The sequence below is a fragment of the Nelumbo lutea genome, chromosome 1 (assembly GCF_056320005.1).
Source record: "Nelumbo lutea isolate HS-2025 chromosome 1, American lotus-T2T, whole genome shotgun sequence".
Classification (NCBI taxonomy): domain Eukaryota; kingdom Viridiplantae; phylum Streptophyta; class Magnoliopsida; order Proteales; family Nelumbonaceae; genus Nelumbo; species Nelumbo lutea.
This window is the reverse complement of record NC_142684.1, coordinates 87,205,375-87,232,561: the sequence shown is the minus strand read 5'-3', so window position 1 is coordinate 87,232,561 and position 27,187 is coordinate 87,205,375. Positions and strand designations below refer to the sequence as shown.

Here is a 27,187-nt window from a genome sequence, read left to right as displayed (position 1 = left end):
TATCACCTCCAATTTCAAAAGCCAAAAGCTGATGAGAATTACAAAATCACAAGAACCACAAACAAGAAACAGGAGTTGGCAAACTGCTAGATATGAACTACTAGGATATAAGAGTGACTGATGATAAAACACAACAATGATTGAATTAGAAGGTACAGATGTAATAGATGCATTCATAGAGACTGATGAAGTACATCTGTACATCTGTGGAGCATCACCTGACAGAGTAGCTGAATAGAAGAATCTTGTCACCTTGTGAGACCCATGACAACATTAACCTTTCTAATGCTCGCATTTTTCCACAATGTTCAACGTCACTAAGGCCCATGAAATTCTCAGTCTGAGCATTTCCTCCAACCAAATCAATATCAACACCAAAGACAGCAGAGGCAAACTCTGCATCTTTCCTTTGTTTCTCCATGTCATCCTTGGGATTAGGCTTAATCAGCTCCAGGTGATTGCTTATCTGAGAGACATCTTGACAAGGTGAACAACATTTAAAATAAAGGTAATGTCTAATTGTATTACGAATCAAAAAGTGTGAACAAATATACTCTTGTACAACTAGCTGCTATACGTTTGGAGCCATGCTTTACAAATAAATAAATAAATAAAGATCATGATAAAGGTAAATCTATAAGCCATGTACAAGGATTCAAAATAAGGCACAAGGGGTTTCCCTAAATTCCTTTTGTACAGAAATCCAAGATCAGATTGTACCTACTACCTACTAATCCTCTTCAAACTATCTTGATTGGTGAAGACCTCTGACAGAAGATTGTGGAGTTCCTTACAACCTAAATCACCCAAATGGTGGTAAAGAATATGATTTTCATTACTATTAGGCAGTGGGGTTTGCTAGTCAGGTCACTTAGTGAAGAATGTTCAACAACCAACATATCTTTCCTGTGGGAAGTAAAATTGGGGATCCAAAGGGGCCCATATGTTCCTCCCGTCTATCTCCATAATGGGTGAAAATTGAGCCTAAAAGCCATTTCCACATTTAAAATAACCTTTCTGCTTAGGAAAGTTTTGTATTAAAACTTTGAAACTTTTAACGACCAATGTTATTGGGGGAAAAATACTAAATCTCAAGATGGGGTATAGTTGAGTTAGACCGGAGGATTGAACAGGTGACCAGCTCAAAGGGTCCCATGCCCAGGGTAGCTCAGAAGGTCATATCATTGATCCACAAAGCATAAAAGGGCAGATCATTTAGAGAACCCCCCTACTTGACCCAGTTAGGAAACCTATTTCCTTGTTGTTGTTGAACTATCATTACTACCAATGTTACTGTAATACTATTGTTGTCATTAACAAAGATACGAAAAGTTAACATACCTGTTGAAGCTTGATAAGGCAAGGAAGAACAAGGCAGAAGGGGCATGAATCACAACCTTCAGGGTTGTCTTTATGCAGATAGCGCCAGATGATTCCATTTGGAACAACCCTATGGCAACACTCCACCTGGGTTAAAGGGCTTCCACAGCTGCAAGGACGGTCTTTATTTATCAGGCATTGGATATCTGGAAGTTCTAATATCCTTCTGTACACACGCTTTTGCAACTCACTCATGGCACAGAAAACAACATTGTCTTCTTTCCCCATCATTAGATGCCCAATGGTCTCTTCCTTGGTCCTTCTCAAAAGATACTTACGAAGAACTGATACTAGGTGCTGCTTACGCTGATCAGCCACCTGGACAAATCTATCAGGAGCACTTGACCTCTGGCCATGCTTGAGTGGTTCATCATAGAAGTCCCGAAAATGTTCTCGTGTCCCTAGAGATCCAGGTGCAACCCAATCAAACAGATTAAACAGCTCCAAAATTTTATTCTGCACTATAGTCCCAGTAAGACCAAAGCGTTTATTAGTTCTAATTCCTAAACAAGCTCTATATAGTTTTGATTTTTCATTCTTTAATCGATGTGCTTCATCAACAATTACAATCTCCCATCGAACATCTGATAGGACTGTGCCATGAATTCTGAAGGTATCAAAACTGGTTATAATAATTTTAATCCCATGTGCCTCAAGCTTCTCAAGAATCAGATCACGATTTGGACCATGATAAACAGCAACACTAAAGCTTCCCCACTTAGAGAATTCACTCTCCCAGTTGTGAATGACAGAAGTGGGGCAAACAATCAGTACAGGGCCTCTCTTTCCTACCTGGTCCCTCTTGAACATCTTAGCATCACCATGGTCTTCATTGTTTTCAAGTACAGCAGCCAGGAAGGCAATAGTCTGGATTGTCTTCCCTAGCCCCCTGCAGTCAAAAAGGGAAATAAATAGGTAGACTTTGAAAAGTGATGGAGATGTAGCATTAAAATGAAAAAGAAATATATGTGTTAATAGTCCCAGATGCAGAGTCAGAGAAAAAAACAAAATGACCTCCATATAGCCTTGTTGGATATAGATAATCCTGGCACTAGAGGTGGGGGTCATGTATTAGGAACTCCAATAAAATGTTGTTTTCAGTCTTTCCACTCTTGGAGGGTGCTCTAATGTAATAGATTGCATCCATACATCCTAGATCACTTAAAATACTTGCTTGAACTTCAGTTGCATATCGTTGATGTTTTAAGTGGAAAATAACTAAAAATCCTTTTGTGAATATGTATAGCAACACAATAATTCTTCTTCGCATGTATAGTTAAAGCAGAAGGTAGGGTTTTTATTTATTTTAGTATAAGCTTATGTTTCTATTTCTAAAGAGATAAGGAAAAAGCATCTGCACACAAAAGTATACAAATTGCCAGTGTATATCATATGATAAAGTAGAAGGTATTGTAAATAGTGCTTGATATGTTTAAAAAAAAAACTCAAAAACTGATGGAGCAACCTAACCTTGTTACTCCATATATGTCTTAGAAATTAGAAAATGATTTATCATTTTCACCAATTATAAGATTCACATGGTTCAACAAAACAGGAGCTATTGGAATATGATATAAGAGACAGAAAAAACCCTCACATGTCATCTCCAAGAACACCCCCATGGTTGTTCTTGTATAGAGTGTATAGGAATTTCACTCCTTCTCGTTGATGTTCAAGGAGCCTACAGTTGATTGAAGAAGGAACCTACAACATGATAGGTACTTCTCATTAACAAATTCTGAAAAGATATAATCACCAATCCTTACAAAAACAATTTCCAAACAAGTAGCACCACATAATTGTTGTGATTGAAAACTACATCACATGAAAACATTCACAATATGAAGAACATCAAATGGGTAGGAGATAACAGTGTTCCATATAATAAATGACAGCCTAAAAGTTGGGCAATATAAAATCGATCAAGTTTTGTTGGGATAGTGTGAATTGCCACATTCCATCATCGAATTTCTCTTTTACTCTCTTTATTTGGATTCCGAATTAAAGATGTATAGATCTCCTTGCAGGCAATGACTGAATGTCATTAGAGAATGGAATTACTTCTCTGTTTTTCTATTAGCAAGAGATACTTGCTTCATGAAATTAGAGAAATACATAATATCAGCCTCTTGCCATGGGAAAGTTCTGATATTTTAGCAACCACTGGGCTGAACAAAGGTCAAGAAGAAACTGAGCAGTATGACTATGGATAATGCTGTTACAGGCAATATAGTTGTATACCCATGAATGAATCTTCTAAATAGGGCAAATGCAATGTTAAGGATTCTGTATCATGAAACAATATGCCATGGAGAAACTTCATACAGAGATGAAGGAAGAATCTATCACTGAAGTAGTTTTGCTCTGTGTCTTTAAGCGTGCACTTTCAGTAGTAAGTGTATTACCATAGCTTAAAAGGCTAAGGATAATTATTGCATCTAAGGCTAAGTTTGGGAAGAGTGCAAATGCAAATATGTTCAGTACAAAATTGTATATGATATTTCTAAACCTTGTATTTGCACTCTTTCCAAACTGAGCCTAAGTAACTTAAATAACCTTTCACAGGGTAAAAGCAACATCACATGCCATCCATGAAGCCCACAAAAATAGGCACATACTGAATATCCCAATGCCATTTCAGTGATAATACCATTGAACAAATAATCTGTACTTTCTCCAGAAACAGCCCATTTATCTCCATCTAATTTCTTCATGTTCTTCAAAGCACATCCGTAAGACCATAAGATATGTGTCAACTTTTTCCCTAAAAAGTGATAAAAAATCACATATAAATGCAGCCCATCTACCAGTAGTTGATATATAATTTGAGCCAATAAAGCTCCGTAAAACAAGATCTATCATGCAGCATATGCAGTTGATAGGATAAACTCTCTGCATATAGATAACCATGCTTTACAACCTACTATTAAGATTCACCAATTATGGCAAATTACCAAAAAAAAATCAATTAAGGTAGAAACTATTACAAATGCCGACTATATCTCATGTCCTAGAAACCGAGAAACCATATTAGGCCGCTTGTCTTTACATTGCCAACAAATATGGTTGAAATATGCAGAAATATTAACCCAGGTAACAAAAATAACTTTTTTTATTGCGTGTCGGGGGCAGGGGAGGTATTGGAGACATACCTGTACTGTCGGATTTTCACCAGGTGAAGAGAGGATCAAGGGTTCATATGGTCCTGTACTGTTAAATTGGAAGAGGGCAGAGATAGGTTCAGTGCGGTATCGATGACGATGACTAGGGAAGCTATCTTCCACCTCTCCATCTTCTTCATTTTCCGATACTGCTGCAGCGGCTGCTACTTTTTCTTCTTGTTTATGTTCTTGTTTCTGTTGTGAATTGGGTTGAATGCTCTTCAAATCGAGAGGGTCTTGTAGACGTTGGAGCTGCTGAAAGAGAGAGGACTTTGGTGGTTTTCTCTGAAGGGTTGTTTTTGGTTCACAGTCTTTGGAAATTGAGGATTCCCTGTAAGAAGAGGTGGAAGAGAAGTTGGAGCAAGGCCTGAGAGTCTCTTTCAATCTATTCAACGACATGGGCTCTCTAGATTTTCAGGCCTTTCCTCTAAAATTGAGTTCGACATCAGAAACAAAGGAGCCTGGTACCCCCCAGTTTTTTACAAAATTTTAGGGGAAAAGAAAAGGGAGAATGAAAGTTCAGGCCAAGGTCAGAATTTTTAAGCGAAAGTAGAGTTGCGTGTCTAGAATTGATTTCAAATTATGGGCGAGTATTTGATGCACGGAACGGAGGTTTTTGACATTTTAAATGTCTATAAATCTGCAGCGAAATTCAGAAATCTGCATTAGGCCTATTGTCTTGTCTGGCACAAGAAAACCCAACAGCCAAAAAACGAACCAAAATTAACCGCCAAGCACAACTAAAATATGTGATGAATTAAAGGGAGATTTTAATGAAGTAAGTCTGAGACGTTTGATAACAGCTGCAAGTGGATAAACTATTGCTTTGTGAAATATCAAATATTAGGGGCACAGCCGTTTTATGAGGGTTATTTAAGTAGGGGTAATCAGGTTTTGCATTTATGATAAGGGCTATAGTTTAGGCCTGGGCCATGCCCAGATTAGGGTTTTAGGCCTAAAATATAAGCCTTAGTCCAGGTTTATACAGGTTTGGGCCGGGCTAGGCCAACATTACTCATGTATAAAACATTACATACTTATAATCTTTATATTAAATGACATAATATGCATATACTTATTTTATATATTATATAATATAAAATATTAAATATAGTATAAATTATACATATCATATTATAATATTTATATATAAAATATATAATATAATGTAAAATAACATGTATATATACATATATATATATATGTATATATATATATATATTATACACAAAATATGTAAGTTTAAATATATGCAGGTTGGAACAGGCCCGGGCAGGGCTTGAAGTATTAAGTTCAAGCCTGGCCCTAAAATTTGTAGGCTTAATGTGGGCCCAGGCCAGGCTGAAATAATCACCCCTAGTATTAAGTGTATGCTGAGATAGTAATCAAACCAATATGCCATTCAGCCATTAAGCCATAAGGCTGAGATAGTAAACCGGTTCGGTGATACATGTAAATTGGAACCGGTTGAAATAAAATATTTACCCCAATTGTGTTTGGTTGTCGATGCGTGAAATTTGATGAAATTTTTGTTGGTGTTTGGAATACACATCGGTGTAAATTTTACATGGATATCTCTTGTGTTAATTTGGACTGGAGTATCTTATTTCCAACAGTTCATAGGACATTTGAATTTGGACTACAATATTTCATAGCCCCTACCCACGTGGGATAAGCAGATCATAGGTGCATCCCTCCAACATCTTCACCATGGTGCTCATAAGAGGCCTGGTTTTAGGGGAGCTTTGAACACACCATAGCAGAGGCCAAAAATTTAGATGCTATTGCATCCAACAGAAAGCTTAGCTCTGCTCATCTTGCGGCCACAATACAGTTCCAACAAGAGCTTCTAAACTGGACTTCAATTTTTTCCAAGTGGATCAGTGAACAGAAGGGTTTTGTTAATTCCTTGAATGGTTGGCTCCTGAAATGTCTTTTCTATGAACTGGAAGTGACCCTTGGTGGAATAGTTCCATTTTCTCCTGGTAGAATCGATGCACCACCCTGTTTTTGGAATTTGTTATCAGTGGTCTCAAGCTTTGGAGAGAATCTCAGAGAGGGAGGTGATTGAAGCCATGTGTACTTTTGCCATGAACTGCTCTTCAACTCTCTTGTCAAAAATTCTGTGTGCAATGGTTTGAATCAGGTCTGCAATCCTCTGTAATGTAAACAAATTGACTTTGAAGTTTGATCCACCACTCACCCAAGGAAATGAATGTACGAATGTAGTCAAAGATGTGATCAATGGAACCAGTCATAAGATGGTACCAAACTAGCCAACAACATCTGACTTTACTTATAATAGCTAATGTAAACAAATTGGCTTAGGGTTTAGGGTTTAGGGTTAAGTCAGGTCTGCAATCCTCTGTAATGTAAATAAATTGACTTTGAAGTTTGATCCACCACTCACCCAAAGAAATGAATGTACAAATGTAGTCAAAAATGTGATCAGTGGAACCAGTCATAGGATGGTACCAAACTGGCCAACAGCATTTGGCTTTACTTATAATAGCTAATGAGTAGGTACAAAACCAGACAACAGTGTTAGTTACTATGAAGTCAATCGTTTTCTTTTCTTCTTTTTTTTTTTTTTTTTGCTTTTGAATGTGCAAATCATTCAACCATATTCTAGTAGAAAAAAAAAAGGAAAGACTGACAAAATTTTGAGTCTTTCAGAAGAAGAATTGACAAAATTTTGAGTTTCAACTGTTGGATTATTCATCTATATTTGATCAGCTTCTATAGAACTCTTGCTAGGCTTCTCTTGAATTTTACCTTCCTCTGGTTCAGCAGTTATCTGTATCTCCTCTTCCACAGTTTCATTCAATTTTTCAGCAGACTTCTCTTTGTTTTCATCAGGTCCAATGACCTGGACCCCAACAACAGTAGATGGTTCATTTGCTACTCCTTTTCAAACAAGTTGTAAACCGATCTGTCAAAATAGTAAGCATGAACTCAGTACCAAGTTTGTGCATGTGCCCTTTGCATGATGCTCTCAAGGATCCAAAGAATCTAAAAGAAAGTGACTTTCTTTAGTTTACCTAACAAGGGTAAGGCATTCCTAACCTAACCACCAAATCTATTCATAGTAGGCTAAAGCATCCTTCTAAATCAGGCAACTTTGTTAAGATTGTGTATACCATTTGGGCTCATAGGATCTTCTCCCTAGCAACGAACATCCTTGCTTCCTTCTCATTTTCCACTATGTACTCAAATACTGCATTTAGGACTTAAATATCAAACCCCTCTAAGCGTAAGTCCATAACTTTTCGATACAACATATTAACCATATCTTGCTCAGTTTGAATTGTGAAGGCAGTTGTTGAAGGGATAAAATATTCATCACATGGACGCCCAAAGATTGCGGAATAAGGAGGCGAATTTCAAAAATTTTTCTCTCCCTTCAACTGGGAATCGCATTCCCTATTTAGAAAATCATATTTTCAATGGTCATTCTTGAACCATAAACTGAACCAGATCTGAACCAAAAGGAGTAGGGAGGGATTATACCTGATACGGAGAAACAGTATCTCCCAATGGAGGTGTTCACGCCCAAGGAAGGATCCAAAATCTGCTCCCACTGAAGATGGCACAGTGCAGAGTGGAGCAGAATCAGCAGTGTTCTTCCAAAGAACTTGACCTTTCGCAAGAATCAACTGAATGGCACGTGAGCGCAGCTTCCTATCAGTTCTTTCTCAAAGAACTGACGTCAAGATTCGATCTTGACTTCTCCCACAACTGGAGATCGAACTTGGCAAAACAGGGAGGCAAGAACAGGTAGGCAGCTAGAAAAGAATTCTGCAAAGATGCTTAATTCTTCCTTCTTGATTTCAGCACTAAAGAGGATCTGAATGTGATGTCTTCTAAAGGCTGCTACCCTCTCTTGCTTTTGTTAACCTAAAAGATCAGCTCCTAATCCAATTAAGAGTTGCATGTCCAAATCATATTTGGATAAGATCTCTCTTTAGGTGATAGGGATAAACCCTTATCTTATCTACAGATTAGATTAACTTTTTCCTAATCTCATTAGGAGGTTTCTAGATCTGAATGTGATTCAGATCTGGACTCTCTGAGTGGATAGGGTCAAGACCATATCCTATCTGCTAATCCATCTCAGAATTCGCCCCATTATTAACTAATTAAATAGTCCAGTTCGAAATGGGCTTTAGACCCATTAAGCTTATGTGCTCACTTAACCTTCCTAATTGCTACCCAGTTGGGATTCCTCGTATGGCGTGAGACCCAAACATTGATCTACACATCAGCCACATGGGTTCGGCCCAGCCTTTGTAACAAGGCATAGCCGAATACACTGTTATGGACAGTGCACCCCCTAAAACCCATCTTATGGGCTCTATGGGCCCAACACTTACCCAAAGTGGTCCCTGGGCCAAACCACCTTGTAACACCCAGGGACTGCGGGCAGATGCAAGATTAGCCCATCAGGTATTATCCTTAATGATCTTACACTTAACCTCTCAGCCCATAATGATCACACACTGCCCGACAAGAGATGACATCTCCCTCGGCTACAAGGAATAGTGTTGCACTCTCTACTTATATGGATCCCGAGAATTAAAAACTTTTGCAAATCATTTCGAAACCATAAAATATATATACTTTTATATATAAAATATATTTTGCAAAATGAATCTTAACGATTGAAATCGGCTGCCGACAGTCTAGGTTTCCATTAGTGAGAATGCAACCCCAATCATTACCTTTGTTCAACAAAGGGGTTGATCCTGTCACTATGATCACCCACTCAATTCTCAGATTGTCCCAACATACCCAGGTTTTGACCCCCGCTGAGGATCTCACTGAATGGTATATCAAAGACAGCCCGATCTGACACCTTGTGCAGTATCATAATCGAGTCTAGAGGTCGGGTGTAACTTTCCAGTTTTTCCCATCAATCTCCAAGGTCCAGGGCAATACTGGAAATCTGGTTCAGTTCAAAGATTCAATTAATCATAGACTATATATGCCTAGGGTCTCACCCTGGTAGTTGAGACAGGCCACCCCAACCGATTTGGTGGCACCACAGTGTCAGCCTTGTTAGGATAGGTCTCCTTAGATCGACCCACTAGCTGTGAACATTCTAAAGTAACACGAGTCTCATTAAGTGTCTAGTTTAAGGGTATTACACAGAAACATACCAAGGGAACATGAATCAAATATGCATTTTTATTCATTTACAATAAACTCATAAAGTACATTATTTTGATTGAAGCTAAGGGCATACAAAACTGTCTAACAGCTCCCACTTGCACTTAAGTCCAATCAGGTACTAGCTGGAGTCCCATGCTTTCCACATGCCTCTCAAACAATTTTTGTGAATAGTGGCTTTGTCAATGGGTATGCTACATTCTCCGCTGACGCTATCTTCTGAATCAAGACGTCTCCTCTACCAACAATCTCTCGTAGTACGTGGTACTTCCTCTCGATGTGCTTCGACTTCGAGTATACTCGTGGCTCCTTAGCCTGAGCAATGACTCCATTGTTGTCACACAACAATGGGATGGGTGATGTGCTGGACGAAACTACTCCCAAGTCGTGAATGAACTTCTTCATCCACACGGCTTCTTTAGCAACCTCACTTGCGGCAATGTACTTGGCTTCAGTCGTGGAGTCTGCAATGGACCCCTATTTGCTGCTTTTCCACAAACAACATACGACCCTATCGTGAAAACATATCCAGATGTAGACTTTCTATCATCTGGATCCGGATGTAAATCGGCATCTGTATACCCTTGGATCTGTAGTGAGCTACCATCGAATACTAGACAAAACTCTTTTGTCCTTCGAAGGTACTTAAGTATGTTTTTCACAGCAGCCCAGTGCTCCTGCCCTAGGTTGGCCTGAAATATGCTTACTACACTCAATGCCTGAGCAACGTCAGGACGAGTGCACAGCATGGCATACATGATGCTTCCTACGGCAGAGGCATAGGGAACATATTTCATGCCATCAATCTCTTCAGAAGTCTTGGGAGACATTTTCTTGGAGAGAGTGACTCCATGCCTGAAAGGAACATTTCCTTTCTTAGAGTTCTCCATACTGTATCTTTTGACTATTTTGTCAATGTAACCAGATTGGGATAATCCAATTATCCGCTTCGATCTATCTCTATAGAGTCGAAGACGTAGTATAGAGGAGGCTTCTCCAAGATCTTTCATAGAGAATTGCTGTGAAAGGCATACTTTCACCATAGTTAACATTCCTACATCATTCCCAATGAGTAGAATGTCATCTACATACAGAATCAAGAAGGTAACCTTATCGCCACTGTACTTCCTATAGACACGGGGTTCATCCGGATTCTGCTCGAAGTCAAACGATTTGACAGTAGAGTCAAAACGGATGTTCCAACTTCGAGAAGTTTGCTTAAGTCCATAAATGGATCTATTAAGTTTACATACCATGTTTTCCTGACCCGCAGCAATGAAGCCTTGCGGTGGCTGCATATAGATATCTTCAGTAAGATCTCCATTCAGGAAAGCAGTTTTGACATCCATCTGTCAAATCTCATAATCATGGTATGCTGCTACAGCTAGTAGGATCCTAATGGATTTAAGCATGGCCACAGGCGAAAAGGTTTCCTCATAATTGATGCCCTCTTTCTGAGTGTACCCTTTCGCCACCAGACGAGCTTTGAAGGTCTCAACCCTACCATCGGGGCCCTTCTTCCTCTTGTAAATCCATTTGAAACTGATTGCTTTTACCTCGGAGGGTGGATCTACTAGAGTCCAGACTCCATTGGTCTCCATTGAGTCCATCTCTGCTCTCATGGCCTCCACCCACTTCTGAGAATCTATGTCCAACATAGCTTCCGCGTAAGTCACGAGATCCTCCTCACTAGTCAAGGTTTCCACCAGGTAACTATCCTGGTCATAACCATAACGGACTAGTGGCCTGGATACCCGAGTGGATCTTCTAGGTTGGTCGCTACCTGGAACTTGTGGGACATCTCCCACTGCTCTTGAACTCTCCTCATCAAGAACAACTTCTTGACGATGGGAGTCCAGGATGTAATCGGTTTCCAAGAATCGTGCATTTTGACTGCAGAGCACTTTCTACTCACTTAGGTCACAAAATAGGTAACCTACATAGCCTTTTGGGTAGCCTACAAATAGGCAACGACCGGTATTGGATTCCAACTTGTCTGCACTCGTTCTTTTAACGTGTGCTGGACAACCCCAAATCTTCAAGTGTTTGACACTTGGTTTCTTTCCGGTCCAAAGTTCATATGGAGTGTTCGAAACCGATTTGGTTGGAACCCGATTCAACACATAAATCGCAGTCTCTAATGTGTAACCCCAAAAGGATGTGGGTAACTCTGATTGTATGAGAAACGACCAGACCATATCTAATAAGGTCTATTCCTCCTCTCTGAAACACCATTAAGTTGTGGTGTAGCAGGAGGAGCTAATTGTGATACTATCCCATTGTCCTTTAAGTAGTCCTTGAATTCGTCAGAGAGATACTCGCCACCTCGATCTGATCGAAGGGCTTTAATTTCTCTCCCTAACTGTTTCTCGACCTCTTGTCTAAACTCTTTGAACTTTTCAAAAGATTCAGACTTGTGTCTCATTAGGTACACGTAACCATATCGTGAAAAATCATCTGTGAAGGTGATGAAATACACGTGTTGATTCCATGTCCTAACACTCAAGGGACCACATACATCAGTATGTATTAGGTCAAGTGTGCTTGTACATCTTTCAGGCTTACCATCAAATGGTCGTTTCGTCATCTTGCCTTGTAGGCAAGGTTCACAGGTGGGAAGATCTTCTACAGTTAGAAAATCCAAAGGACCATCTTTTACCAACATTGTGATTCGGTCAACACCGATGTGGCCAAGTCGAACTGTATTGCGGGCTCTTTTCTTGGGAATTTCAGCTGACGTAGTTTCGGTTATGTTAGTTTCTAGAAAAGGATATAGAACATAGAGACCGTTCTCCAGTTCCCTGTATGCGATGAATCTGTTATTTCTTTAATAGTAATCGTATTAATAAAGAAGACAGAATAACCATCTGCACACAGTTTTGAGACAGAAATCAAATTTCTCCTTAAATTTTGTACATAAAGACAATCTCTCAATACAATTTTTCCTTCTCTAAAAATTAACTCCATGGTTCCTATTGCCGCGACTGCAACAGTTGCAGTAGTCCGCAAGTAGAGTGTGATTTCTCCTTCACTCAACCTTCTGCTGACTTTGAACCCCTGTAGTGAGTTACACGCATGAGTTGAAGCCCCGGAGGCAATACACCAGGATGCAGAAGCTACCAATAAATTGGTTTCTATAACACACATTTCGAAATTACCTTTCTTGGATTCCATGTAGGCAGGACAGTTCCTTTTCCAGTGGCCGGTCTTCTTGCAAAAGTGACAGGCATCTGATGCTTTGTCTTTCTTTTGCTTCTTGGATTTGGCAGCCTTCTTCTGGGGCTTTCTCTTTGCCTTTCTTTTCTTGCCCGATTTGCCAGTTTCCACAAGCATGGCAATTGGCTCATCATTTTTAATCAATTCTTCGGCCATCTGCAGCATTTTGTTGAGTTCATGTAAGCTGACATTCAGCTTGTTTATGTTGTAGTTCATATGAATGGATTAAAGGATGGAGGCAGAGAGTTGAGAATAGCATCGATCTGTGTTACCGGATCCAAGAGCCTCCAGTTCATTGATGTAACCCATCGTCCGGAGATAGTGGTCGTGAACTTGTTGGCTCTTGGACATCTGCGTGGTCATGAACTGTTTCAAGACCTTTTGCCAAGTAGAATGATTATGCTCTTCGTACATTGTCTTGAGACTATCCAATACGTCATTGGCAAATTCGATCTGATCGAACTGCCTCTAAATTGGATTGTCCAAGGAGGCAATGATATAGCAGCGGGCAAGGGAGTTTTTCTCCTCCCATTCTTGGTATTCTCTTCTACGGGCCTCAGAAGCCCTATCTCCCGGACGATTCGGGGTAGGATTCTTGGCTACCTTATCCGACTTTTTGGAGGTTATGACCAACATAAGGTTCTTGTACCAGTCGGCATAATTTGGGCCTTTAAGCTTATTGTCATCAAGAAGTTTTGCAAATGATCCGTTTGCCATTTTCTGATAAAAGAGCAAAAATCAGTCCACAGCCTAATTTGATTCATGTTCATTTCATAGATATGGATTTTAATCTATGATCCATTTCCATTTATTCATCTCTGAGATTTCCCTCCTTTCTCAAGGACAAAGACTGCGGGTTGTCTCTGGAAATGTGGGAAATCACATAGGGTGAATGGAGCCAACTGTTTCAGCTGCCTAACCCCACCACCTTTTTGTGAAGGATCATATCCACTCATCATATGAATTTTCCCTTTGGCCTCTGTCAAACAAGGTTCAGAGCCATTTTCTGGTAAACCTTTCTGTCCAGTGAATGCTTACCCATCATATTCGTGAACGCCAAGGTATCGTGAGAGAGTTCCCATTTTATAGTGAAGCCCCTCCCACATCGGTCTATGACGCCCCTATCATCTTATGAAACACTTAGACAAGCCCAACAACAAATGGATAGCCCATTTTCTGGTGTGTTTCCTCATTACTGAATGACCCATCCTCATTCTAATGATGGAAGGCCTTTAAAGAGTTCATCATATGAATCTCCCTATCACATGCACTCATATTAGTTGGAGGGAACAGTTATTACGCCCTACTTTGATTTAGGTCAAACCAAAGTGGCTCCCACTGACTTTCATAAAGTCAAATTTCGGTGGGCCTTAAATCGGGTAGGGTTCCGCACGAAACCTCTTGATGAGGTGTGGGGCCCACCACTGAGGGAGGTCATCCAATGACCAAAAGGGACACCATGGCAATGATGTGCATTCAGCCACGGTGTGCGTAAGAGCCACTGTCGAATGAGCATGGGCCAAACACTTATGGCCCATGTACGTAGCATATCACACAACCATACATCTCATGTAGGGATAAATTGATCCAATCAATTAATCATCTGTAAGGCCCATTGGAAGCCTGTTATATATCCATAATATTAACCATTAATATTATCTAGGTATATGGGCTGAAGTGGGGTTACCCAGTTCGGCCCATATAGCTTTATCCTTTGAAGTGGGCTTTTAGCAGTTTTAACTATTTAAAACTGGGCCTTTACAAGTTGGGCCGAATTAACCATTTAATTAAATATCAATCCTCAGGCCCATTAGTGGGAAAATTAGGGCTGACTTTCAGCCTTGATTAAACCCTAGATTTGGTCCAAACAGTTTAAACCGATCTTGGTTCGAATGGGTCTAGGGTTTGATTTTTAATTAAATTCTTAATTCAAGAAAATAATCTGAAATTAAATAACTGATAAAAGTAAATCAAGAATCAGTCAATCAGGGCTGTTTGCACAATCCATCCTACAAAACAGAGGTTAGATCACAGTTTGCAGTTTCATAAACTGCAAATCGCAGATTGCGAATGTCCCATATGTGAAACCTCCTTCTCTGTGAAATCTCCCTTTCTGCGCCGCCATCTTAGATCCAAAATAAAAAAGAATAGAAATCCTATTTCTATTAATAATTACATCAGATCAAATGCTTATACATTGAGTCTAAAAATAAAAAAAAAATTATTTACAGACCAAATGTAATAAATAAATAAATAAACTACAAATCTTGCAGTTTTCCCTGTGCAAACCAAGAACTCGATCTCCTCTTGTACGAACAGCCCATAAATCAAGAAAATCATAAGAAACTATTCTAAACAATAATTAGATTTATATAAAATTAATTTCATATTATTTGCCCATCAATTTTGGGAACAAATTCCCAAAACCCATATCTGTGCAAATTGGGAAGAACGCCTTCTGCCCATTTGCGCAGGTTCAGATCTGAAACAAAATGGTTCAAGATTTGAACAATCGCTCTGATACCACTGAAGGGATAGGATATCCATCACATGGACGCCCAAAGATTGTGGAATAAGGGGGCGAATTTCAAAAATTTTTCTCTCCCTTCAACTGGGAATCGCATTCCCTATTTAGAAAATCATATTTTCAATGATCATTCTTGAACCATAAACTGAATCAGATCTGAACCAAAAGGAGTAGGGAATGATTATACCTAATACGGAGAAACAGTATCTCCTAGTGGAGGTGTTCACGCCCAAGGAAGGATCCAAAATCTGCTCCCACTAAAGATGGCACAGTGCAGAGTGGAGCAGAATCAGCAGTGTTCTTCCAAAGAACTTGACATTTCGCAAGAATCAACTGAATGGCACGTGAGCGCAGCTTCCTATCAGTTCTTTCTCAAAGAACTGATGTCAAGATTCGATATTGACTTCTCCCACAACTAGAGATCGAACTTGGCAAAACAGGGAGGCAAGAACAGGTAGGCAGCAAGAAAAGAATTCTGCAAAGATGCTTAATTCTTCCTTCTTGATTTTAGCACTAATGAGGATCTGAATGTGATGTCTTCTAAAGGCTGCTACCCTCTCTTGCTTTTGTTAACCTAAAAGATTAGCTCCTAATCCAATTAGGAGCTGCCTATCCAAATTATATTTGGATAAGATCTCTCTTTAGGTGATAGGGATAAACCCTTATCTTATCTGCAGATTAGATTAGCTTTCTCCTAATCTCATTAGGAGGTTTCTAGATCTGAATCACATTCAGATCTGGACTCTCTGAGTGGATAGGGTCAAGACCCTATCCTATCTGCTAATCTATCTCAGAATTCGCCCCATTATTAACTAATTAAATAGTCTAGTTCGTAATGGGCTTTAGGCCCATTAAGCTTATGTGCTCACTTAACCTTCCTAACTGCTGCCCAGTTGGGCTTCCTTGTATGGCGTGGGACCCAAACATTAATCTACACATCAGCCACATGGGTTCGGCCCAGCCTTTGTAATAAGGCCTGGCCGAATACACTATTATGGACAGTGCACCCCTAAAACCCATCTTATGGGCTCTATGGTCCCAACACTTACCCAAAGTGGTCCCTGGGCCAAGCCACCTTGTAACACCCAGGGACTATGGGCAAATGCAAGATTAGCCCATCAGGTATTATCCTTAACGGTCTTAAACTTAACCTCTCAGCCCATAATGATCATACACTGCCCGACAAGAGAGGACCTCTCCCTCGGCTACAAGGAATAGTGTTGCACTCTCTACTTATATATATATACTTTTATATATAAAATATATTTTGCAAAACAAATCTCAACGATTGAAATCGGTTGTCGACAGTCTTGGTTTCCATCAGTGAGAGTGCATCTCTGATCATTACCTTTGTTCGACAAAGGGGCTGATCATTTAACTATGATCACCCACTCAGATGAATTCTCAGATTGTCCCAACATACCCAGGTTTTGACCCCCGCTAAGGATCTCACTGAATGGTATATCAAAAACAACCCAATCTGACACCTAGTGTAGTATTATAATCGAGTTTCGGGGTCGGGTGTAATTTTTCAATTTTGCCCATCAATCTCCAAGGTCCAGGGCAATACTAGAAATCTGGTATAGTTCAAAGATTCAATTAATCCTACACTGTATGTGCATAGGGTCTCACCCTAGCAACTGAGACAGGCTTCAAAGATTCAATTAATCATTCACTGTATGTGTCTAGGGCCTCACCCTGGCAACTAAGACAGGCCACCCCAACCGACTTGGTGGCACCACAATGTCAGCCTTGTCAGAATAGGTCTCCCCAGACCGACCCACTGGCTGTGAACATTCTAAAGTAACACGAGTCTCATTAAGTGTCCAGTTTAAGGATATTACACAGAAACATACCAAGGGAACATGAATCAAATATGCACTTTTATTCATTTACAATAAACTCATAAAGTACATTATTTTGATTGAAGCTAAGGGCATACAAAACTGTCTAACAGTTGTCATCTCTTTGATGGTATGATTCAACCTATTAATTGCCTCGATGAAATGTTCATGTGGTTTATTCTTCATACTGTGTGATCTCTTCCAAATACCCGATGAGGAAGCAACAGGTCAAGGGATAGTACTATGGGATTGTGTTCCATAATCATCAATAACAACAGTGTTTCCTAGAGGTGTGTTGATGCATCATCATCAACATCTTCACAGGCACCCTCACCATAGTCATCATCCCCTAGGTCCATGTCATCCTATATCTTAGGACCTATTGTTGCTTAATCCCCAACAGGTTGATCATTACCTAGTACTACTTGCATTTCATCATACATCTCCATGATTCGTCATTTCACAATATGTGCAAGTGGATTTGCTTGCATTAAACAAACAAGGTTTTTATTGTGCTAACACAACTGCTAGAGGTCACAACATTTAAGTTATATTGGGTTTACCTGTAGGTATTCCTCCCAAACTTGTTGGTCTGCTTGTATTTGGTTTCTTGCATCATACCATCCAAACCCAGAAGTACCAAGCAGTTTTTTTGCCTCTATATAAATTGGCTTCAATGTGCGCATCCTATTCTTTATGTTTGAGGTTTTCATGTCAACACCATATCGTCTCATCATCTCTTTACAAACATATGTGTATGCAGATGTCTTAAACCCTTTGTCGATCTTGTTGCCTAAGGCAACCTTCTCTGCCAATAATTCTATCAATGATCGGTCCATTGAATCATTCCATCAAATCTACCTATTACGCTCAAACTTAGGTGTAGCTGGATGTGACATAGACAGGGACTTCCCCTTTTGCCGGTCTCCTGAGTGACCACTAGCCGACACTTGTGAATATTTTCCTGACACCGTTCCTAGCAACCAGTCTCATATCATGAATTAAATGGATTCATACACATAGCTAAATAATGAAATTTAAAACACACTTAAATTTGAATAAAAGAGCGCATGCCAACATTCAACATACGAGCATCTAATTCAGATTTAGTGCCACTAAATAAAATGTATGCTTATATAGCAATAATGAAACTGAACATGTTAATAATAACAACATTAAATGAAATCAAACTATTCTCAATGTGATACAAATGGTTCATCAATAATAAAAGCATATATGAAGTCAACACCACTAGTGTCACAACAATCCACCCCATCAGACTCCTAGTCGGAGTCTCTGCCAATCCTGAAGCATCCCCGAACTGAGCTCATCTCAAAATGAGGTCCACCTTGCAAGTTCATTTCTTTGGAGTCGTTGTGTTAAGTTGTCCTCAATTGGTGCATCATCCATAGGCTCACTCCTACTGGCATTGGAGTTGCATGCATCTGTATCCCAAATACCTTGTTGAGTTACTGCATCATTTGGATCAATGCCCATTATGTGATTATGAAGGATAGAACATGCAATTAAAGTCTTAACCTATGTAGGGAAATCAAAGTGTTGGGTGGAGTCTAGGATGGCCCATCGCTTCTTTAATACACCAAATGCATGCTCCACTGCATTTCTGAATGTGGAATGCCTATGGTTGAAGATTTCTTTTGCGGATTCAGGCAATCGTCCTCAGATCTCATTAAGGTGGTACTGTGTGTTTCGATAAGGAGCTAAGAATCTCGGCATATTTCTATAACCCGCATCTACAAGATAGTACTTTCCTATGTTCACATGGAAGTAAATAATTAAAAAAAAAATAGTTCACACCAATGACCCCATTGATGTAGAGGTAGGATGAAGATAGAAAAAATTGTGTACATTTCCTTCAAGTATGCTAAGGCTATATTCCCTCCGTAGGGAATCATACAGGACTATTGCATCAGTAGCTGACCCTTCCCAACCAACCAATACATATGTAAATTTCAAGTCAAATGTGACTATGGCCATCACATTTTGGGTGGTTTTCCCTTTCCTACCACAAAGTCTAGCCTGCTCTTCAACAGGCACCTTGCAAGGAATCTGAGTTCCATCAATAGCACCTATGCAATCCTACATTTCAACTAAACCCATGTCATATGGGCAATTTATTAAATTTATATGTTCAAATGTTAGCAATACATATTATTAGGCATACCTTGAAGTATGGCATGAATTGGGCATCATATCTGATTTCTAGCGGTACATGATCTCTTGTAGGTTGTGCAACCAATAGGGGATACAACTTCAGCATAGTGTGAAGGACTTTATGAAAGTATCGGCTAACGGTCTCCTAGGGTCGGCCAAATCTAATATGGATTGTACTATTCCAGACATTGTGACCAATGGTGTGAAGGAACATTGCAACTTGTTCCTCAACATTCAAATGGAGGGTTGGTGTGAGTTGACCATATAGTCTAAGTAAATCACACAGTGAATAAAAGCATCTTCTCCTTGTCCTAATTTGTGAAAGGCATGACTTCTCGCTATTAAATATGCTCTTCATGAATTTCCCTTTTCCTATGCTCCTAACTTCCCTTGCTCCTGGACGCTCACAAAGTGTGTAGTAGCCTACCATAATTAGGGTAATGATGACACTCAGGATTGCAGAGAAGGCCCCTACAACTCGCCTATATCTTTCAACGTATGAAGGTGCCCTCATCTCTGGTAGTCGAAGACAAGCACACAATCAAATAAACACTTTATCATGGTGAGCATAGGCTAGATAAACACTGAATTGAACTCAAGAAAGAAGGGGATATATCAAACAAATAGACCTATTGTTTGAGGTTCTAGGTTAGAGAATGCATATACTAGCTCACCACAAACATTGACTATTGTTTGGTTTGTGGTTCAACTGGATAGAGCAAGTGTTTTGGGGGCATGTGTCTAACTGTTATTGGAAAAGTGTGATTGAAAATAATATTTCTCGTTGAAGACAGATGTGTAGACATCTTATAAATGAAGTAATAGATCTGTAGTGGTTGTGTGGACCTACTACTAAAAGGTTGTGTGAATCTTTAAGTCCCTCACCACTAAACACCTTGTCTATTAACTGCTAAAATTCATTTTATTTGTGTGATTTCTGGTTGTTGATTTCCATAGTGGGGCCTGAGTTGGATTATCTTTTATGCATCTAAAAGCAAGTCTTTCCATTTCTAGACTACTGACTACCCCACACATCTGAACGCAAGGAAAAGGAACTTCATTAGAAAAAGAAACATGAAACAACAACCAAAGTAACCAAACACAAACACAGCTATAACTAAAAGACAGAAAATAACAAACTAACAAAGAGAAAACTAGATTGCTGACTACCCTACAAACTACAGAAACTATCTCAAACTAAATAATACCACAAACACCAGAATTCCAAGTCTACAAATCATCAGAAAGAAAAGGAAAAATCTAATCAGGAGAACTATAAACAAGAAAAAAAAAACAAAAACAGAAAAGCCTTGTTTTGTTGCATTTTTTCAAGTGAATTTAGTGTAATATTACTTGTATACCAGGTCTCCAAAGTCATTTCTATATTTTATTAAATTGGTGATGCCACTAGTGATATATTGCAACAACAAGGCTGCTATTAACAGTGCTCATTATCAAGTTCAGCACAATCACACCAAATACACTAAGGTGGATATTCACTTTGTTAGGGAGAAGGTGTTATTAAGCAAGGTTTGTCTACCTTATGTTTAGACTGATCAACAAGTGGTAGATGTGTTTACCAAAGGAATATCTTGGCTGAAGTTAGAGATACACTTGACATTTGACAAGTTAGGTGATAGACGCATGGCCCATACAAATATCACGTAACCTGAACCTTCGGCGTATGGTTGGAAGATCTACATCAACAGATAGTTGTTTAGTCAGTTCTTTTTGTTGCATAGGATTCGGCTAAGCCACAAGAATCGGTCAAACAGTTAGTTGTTGATTGTTAGCTAGTCTTAAGCATGTTGTTAGCTGGTCTTAAGCATAAGAATGAGTCAAATAAGTTATTTGTTATTTCTATTAGGTTGTTAGTAGGAGAAGGCATAGGGATTGGCCATGTAGTTATAGAAGGCTAACCCCTTACTTTGAGCCTATCTCAGTGGTAGGAAGTTAAGAAGTTTTTGTATTTAAACACCACCCCACCACATGGATGGGGCAGTTGAAAGTTAACAAACCTCTTGTGGTCTATTCTCGCCCTAAGCAGAATACTCTATCTCTCTCTAGCTTTGACTGGGACCTATCATTGGTATCAGAGCTAGGCACTATGGCAACCAACAAAGAAAGAATTGAGAGTTTGGAAGTTGGGCTTGGAGGACTCCAAGCAAGTTTGAGTAGGCTCGAGTTAGGGGTTAATGACAAGTTACACCAACTCGAGGCAGCCATTAGTAGGATGTCCGAAGCATTGTTGACCCGACAGGAACCATCTTTGAGCCACGTTAATGGACATAGCATACAGTCCTCCTTCGGACCTTCTCGTGACAACTCAGAAGGAGGTCGACCCATGTTTTCCTCAAAACTAGCCAAGCTCGAGTTTCCCAAGTATTCCGGTGATGACCCAACCTAATGGTTCGCCCGTATTGATCAATTCTTCGAATACCAACACACCGAGGAACCACAGAAAGTCTCACTCGCCTCATTCCATTTGGAAGGAGAGGCAAACCAATGGTGGCAATGGTTACGTCAGGCGTATCACGAAGACGGGAAGGAGGTAACATGGAATATCATAAGGAGTTCGAAAGATTGGGCAACAAGGTGCACGGATGGACACAAAAGGCGTTGGTGGGCATGTTCATGGGAGGTCTCAAAACGGACATAGCCAATGGCATTCGAATGTTCAAGCCGAGAACCTTGAAAGAAGCAATTAGTTTGGCTAGGATGCGAGATGAGCAGCTAAACCGTCAAGAGAAGGCTACATGTCCATTCAATAGGACCACTATCGACTCTTCTCCAACAAAACTGAAGTCTGCTTCACCAATGAAATGACTCACGTGGACTGAGATGCAAATGAGGCGTGCTCAAGGCCTTTGTTTTAATTGCGATGAGAAATTTGTACCAGGGCACAAATGCAAAGGACCACAGTTGCTATTGCTTGAAGGAAATTATGATGAAAGTGAGACAAATGACGAAGAGGGAGCTCACACCAACCTTCGACGAGCTATGGAACATATACATCAAATTGGACCTTGAGGACAAAGTCCCTCTGAAAGACGGGGGCAATGATAGACGCATGGCCCATACAAATATCACATAACCTGAACCCTTGGCATATGGTTGGAAGATCTACATTAGCATATAGTTGTTTAGTTAGTTCTTTTGTTGCATAGGATTCAATCAAGCCACAAGAATCGGTCAAACAGTTAGTTGTTGATTGTTAGCTAGTCTTAAGCATATTGTTAGCTGGTCTTAAGCATAAGAATGAGTCAAATAAGTTATTTGTTATTTTTGTTATGTTACTAGTAGGAGAAGGCATAGGGATCGGCCATGTAGGTAGAAGGCTAATTCCTTACTTTAAGGCTATTTCAGTGGTAGGAAGTTAAGAAGTTTTTGTATTTAAACACCACCCCACCACATGGATGGGGCAGTTGAAAGTTAACAAACATCTTGTGGTCTATTCTCGCCCTAAGCAAAATATTTTATCTCTCTCTAGCTTTGACGGGGACCTATCATTAGGAATGCTTGACATCTACTTCCAACTTGACAGGGGCTGTTGAGATTGAGAACCATTCAGGCAAGCGATTCCGTTTTACCCCAAACCCAGTTTTTTGCCAAAAATCGTTGAAAAAGTCAACAACCCATTGACCCGAGTGGTTGAACCGTCGACCCGTTCTGGTTGTCCTTTGTTCCCAACCTATATGCTTTGGTATGAATTCTTATAAGTTCAAGTTTCCACTCTGTTATTTCTACTTGCTCTTGTGCTTGTTTGAGAGAGAGAGGGAGGGAGGGAGATTTCTTCTTCTGTTGGTTTCACTTTTCTTCTACAGTTCCTTTTATTTATCATTGTATACAAAAGTTACTGAGATTGCTTTGAGCTTATATTATGGTGGACATGATAGTTCCAGTTGAGTGTAATGTAGTAGTAGTAGTTGTTCTCCCTAGTTATTCTATGTTCTCCCTAGCTATTCATTTGCAGAAAGGAGGATTTACTGGTTCCAGCTAATTCACCTTACTTGTCTTCATTTTGATGTATTGGTAATTGAATTAGGGTCTTGGTTATTTTTGCATTTTAACTGGGTAGCGATTCAAAATTCATAATTTGTAATTGTCCATTAAAAAAATCAGATTTTATATTCAGTTCTTGATGAAGGAAGATTTGGCCCGACCTCTTGACCACCCAACACGTGGAAGCAATCGAGGGTGGCCTGACAGAAGCAACAGCTCGGCATGACAGTACGTTCAAGGCGCGAGCTCCGAGAGGAGGAACCAACGGTCCGAGCTCCCCAAAAGAAGCCCGAACTCTCCCAAAAGGAGCCCCAACAACCCGAACTGGCCCACCCCAGGGCAGCTCGGGCCACACTTCTATCCGAACTCAAGACTTCACCTCACACACCACTCCAGCACTTCGTCTCCAGGCCGCCGAATTGAACAACCGTACCTGACACCAAAGGAGTTTGTATCCTGAGGCGGCGCACCTGACTGACTTGGGATCTGATGCTTGACAGCCGCACTTCAACGGCCACCTGCCACCATCACCTCCAGTCACAGAGGCAGCTCCGACAAAGAAAGCAGTGGCGGTTGTCTGCCCCAGCAGAAGTGATGACACCCGAACTGGCAAAAGTGCAGAGGTAATGATACCCGACTTGACAGGAGCTTGGGAGTGAGTGCGCGAAGTGGTTATAAAAGGCCCTCTTCCCCCCAAGAAGGAAGGTACGGGATAACTTTGTGCGAAGTGCGTTCATCTCCGTGCCACGTCCGGCATTGCTGGAAGAAACCATGAGTGTTGGAGTTTCTTGGAAAAAAGGGGTTATGAGAGTTTTAGAGGGAGACTTTTAGAAGCGTATCCCACAGACGGCGCTAATTGATAGTGCGCAATCTGACCGGTCCTAACTGTCAACGATCTTGCTTCGAGTTGGAGCAAAAGGTGCCTAAAACGGAGGAGAAAGCGAGTAATCTCTAGGGAAGAACCCGGTGAGAGTGCTCCGAAGCTCAAGTTAGTATTTCCTCAAAGGCAAGATAAAAAACCAGATGGTGCAAAGTTATCACATACCTCTCTTATTGGGGGGAAGGGGGCCTTTTATAACCACTTCACGCACTCACTCCCAAGCTCTTGTCAAGTAGGGTATGATTATCTCTACGCTTCTGCCAATTCGGGTGTCATCACCTCTGTTGGGGCAGAACCGCCACTGCTCTCTTTGTCGGAGCCGTCTCTGAAACAGGAGGTGGCAGTGGCAGGTGGTCATTGAAGTGCGGTTGTCAAGCGTCAGATCCCAAGTCAGTTAGGTGCGCCGCTTTAGGATACGGACTCCTTTGGTGTCAGGTACGGTACGGTTGTCCAGTTCGGCGTCCTTGAGACGAAGTGTTAGAGTGATGTGCAAGGTGAAGTCTTGAGTTCGGATAGAGGTATGACCTGAACTGCCCTGAGGCGGGCCAGTTCGGGTTATTGCCCTTTGTGCTCCTCATAAGGCTCGAGGTCAAAGGGAGAATTCGGGCTCCTTTTGGGGAACTCAGACTGCTGGTTTCTCTTTTCGGAGTTCATGCCTTGAGTGTACTGTTATACCAAGCTGTTGCCTCTGTCACGTGTTAAGTGGTTACGAGGTCGGGCCAAATCTGCATTCTATGAAAGATAGTATTATTTTCTTGGTACGGCATTAAATTTTACGGTATATATGAAACAAAACATAGTTCAAAGTCGCATATCTAAGAAAAATAAGCTGTAGATCTAAGAACTATACAAAAATCGTAGACCACAAGCATAAAAATAAATCACAAAGGAGGGAGAGAGAGGGAGGGAGAGCGTCCGAACCTGTGAGAAAAATGTAAACTGATTAGAACCAAGTTGCAGATCCGAGAGCGTCTTCTGTGTTTTGAGACGAGGGCGTTCAAACCTGTGAAAAAAGTGTAAACCGATCAGAACCAAGTTGCAGATCTGAGGGCATCCTCTGTGTTCTGAGAGATGAGGGCGAGAGGATCGGCGAAATGCTGAAACTTCAAGTATTGGTAGTGTTTCTTTGGGAAGTGTCTATGTGAATGAGATCTATAGAGCTTTAACACAGAACAATTGTTTTTAGAGGAAGAAGATGTTGGATCAATGAATCACACGTTTGTTCCTTCAAACTCTGTTGCTGAACTGGTAGATTGAAGGGGAGAAGAGAGTTCCACCCTGGGAATGATAGAACGCAGAAATCAACAGCGAGGAAGAAGAAAATAAAATAATATTAATATTAATATCTTTCTGGTTCTTCCGATGAAAACGATACCTGCACTGTGCACTGTAAGAGGAGGGAGAGGGGGTGAGAGAGATGGGATTGATTTCCCTTGAATAGAGGATGGGATCGGCAATATAGGGTGATCCGAGAGGGGGTGAGAGAGCGAGAGAGTGTGAGTGAGAGGGAGAACTGAGAGGGGTGAAAGAGAGAGAATGAGTGAGTGAGATTACTGGATGTTCGGCGGAGAAGCAGCGGCACCGGCGAGAGAGCTAACGGAGTAGACGAAGAACGGAGGAGAGAGACGCGCGAAACAGCCAGTAGAGTGAGAGGAGTTTACCTCGATGATAGAACCGATGAGTTTTACATCGATAATTGCGATGTATAATTTACATCGATTATCGGTGTAAATAAAAATGAAGGTGGAGTTATCGGTGTAAAATTACATGTTTATCAAACATGTGCAAAATTACATGCTTAAGGAATAACTCATAACCTACTTGATCACTTATCACTAAAAGGCAAAATAATCATCCATTGAGCTCAGTGAATTCAATTATCAAGACGCTCAGTCAAAATAGTACTAAACACACATACACTCGTAGCCTACCATTCTATTTGGAGATTTGCGGAAATTTCTACCCTGAACTTTGGGGTGGTGTCAAGTTACTACTCAAATATTTAAATGTGTTACTATAGTACTTAAATTTTTAAGAAGTGTTAAAGTTGGTCATCTGCCGTTAATTGATTATTAGTTATTTGTTGAAAATGTCAAAACTACATTTCAAAAGAAGATATTGTTCATTGTTTTCTTCTTTGAAATTGAACCGTTTGAGATGTTTGAGATTCTATGCTAATGAAGTCATTGTCTTCTACCTTTAGATTTGGAATACATTATTGTCTAATTATTTCTTTATTTTCAGCTATTGTTTCCCTTTATTATATTTCATGTTTTTCTCTATTTTTCTTTGAAGATAACCGGTTCAGTCTCAAGGTAGAAAACAATGAACAGTGTCATCTTTTGAAGGGTAGTTTTGACATTTTCAACAAATAACTGACGGTTGGTTAACAAGGACCAACTTGATACTTTGAAAGTTTAGGTACTATAGTGACACGTTTGAAAGTTTGGGTACTAACTTGACACTACCCCCAAAGTTCACGTACTAAAGTAAAATTTTCTCAAAAAAAAAAAAACATGAGATGTGTCCGAATCAATTCAATAATATGAAAGTGACGTATCATGTGATGTGGATTGTGGAAGGTGTCAAACTGGTTAGTGGGTATTTTGTAAAGTGTTTAGCTAGTTGGTTGTAGCGGGGACTTGACATCAAGTGCCACCTTCACTATACCTCAAGGTTTTTAAAACCGAACTGAACAATGAACCGATTAGGGGTCTGGTTCACGGCTAAAATGGTCCGATCGTTGAAATTGAACAAATGCCTCATTTTGACAAAAAAAAAAAGACCAAACCATTGAATGGTTCGTTTGCTTGGGTTAGCGGTTTGCTGACCA

At 40.2% G+C, this 27,187-nt stretch overlaps 1 protein-coding gene across 3 annotated transcripts in view; it reads right to left on the bottom strand.

Moving 5' to 3' along the window:
• SWI2 (switch 2) overlaps positions 1-26,032 on the bottom strand; it is a 30,961-nt gene extending 4,929 nt beyond the window's left edge. Inside the window, exons 1-7 of one of the 3 annotated variants that reach the window (XM_088965734.1) lie at positions 25,909-26,032; positions 25,276-25,357; positions 24,520-25,086; positions 4,533-5,181; positions 2,978-3,084; positions 1,342-2,269; positions 219-466 (exon numbers count right to left, since the gene is read on the bottom strand). In XM_088965734.1, the coding sequence (XP_088821860.1) occupies positions 219-466; positions 1,342-2,269; positions 2,978-3,084; positions 4,533-4,940 (1,691 nt within the window). In that variant the 5' untranslated portion in view covers positions 4,941-5,181; positions 24,520-25,086; positions 25,276-25,357; positions 25,909-26,032. The remainder of the gene's footprint in view (positions 1-218; positions 467-1,341; positions 2,270-2,977; positions 3,085-4,532; positions 5,182-24,519; positions 25,087-25,275; positions 25,358-25,908) is intronic. The other 2 variants (XM_088965735.1, XM_088965736.1) reach the window with 2 other exon arrangements.
• Positions 26,033-27,187: the final 1,155 nt, after the last annotated feature.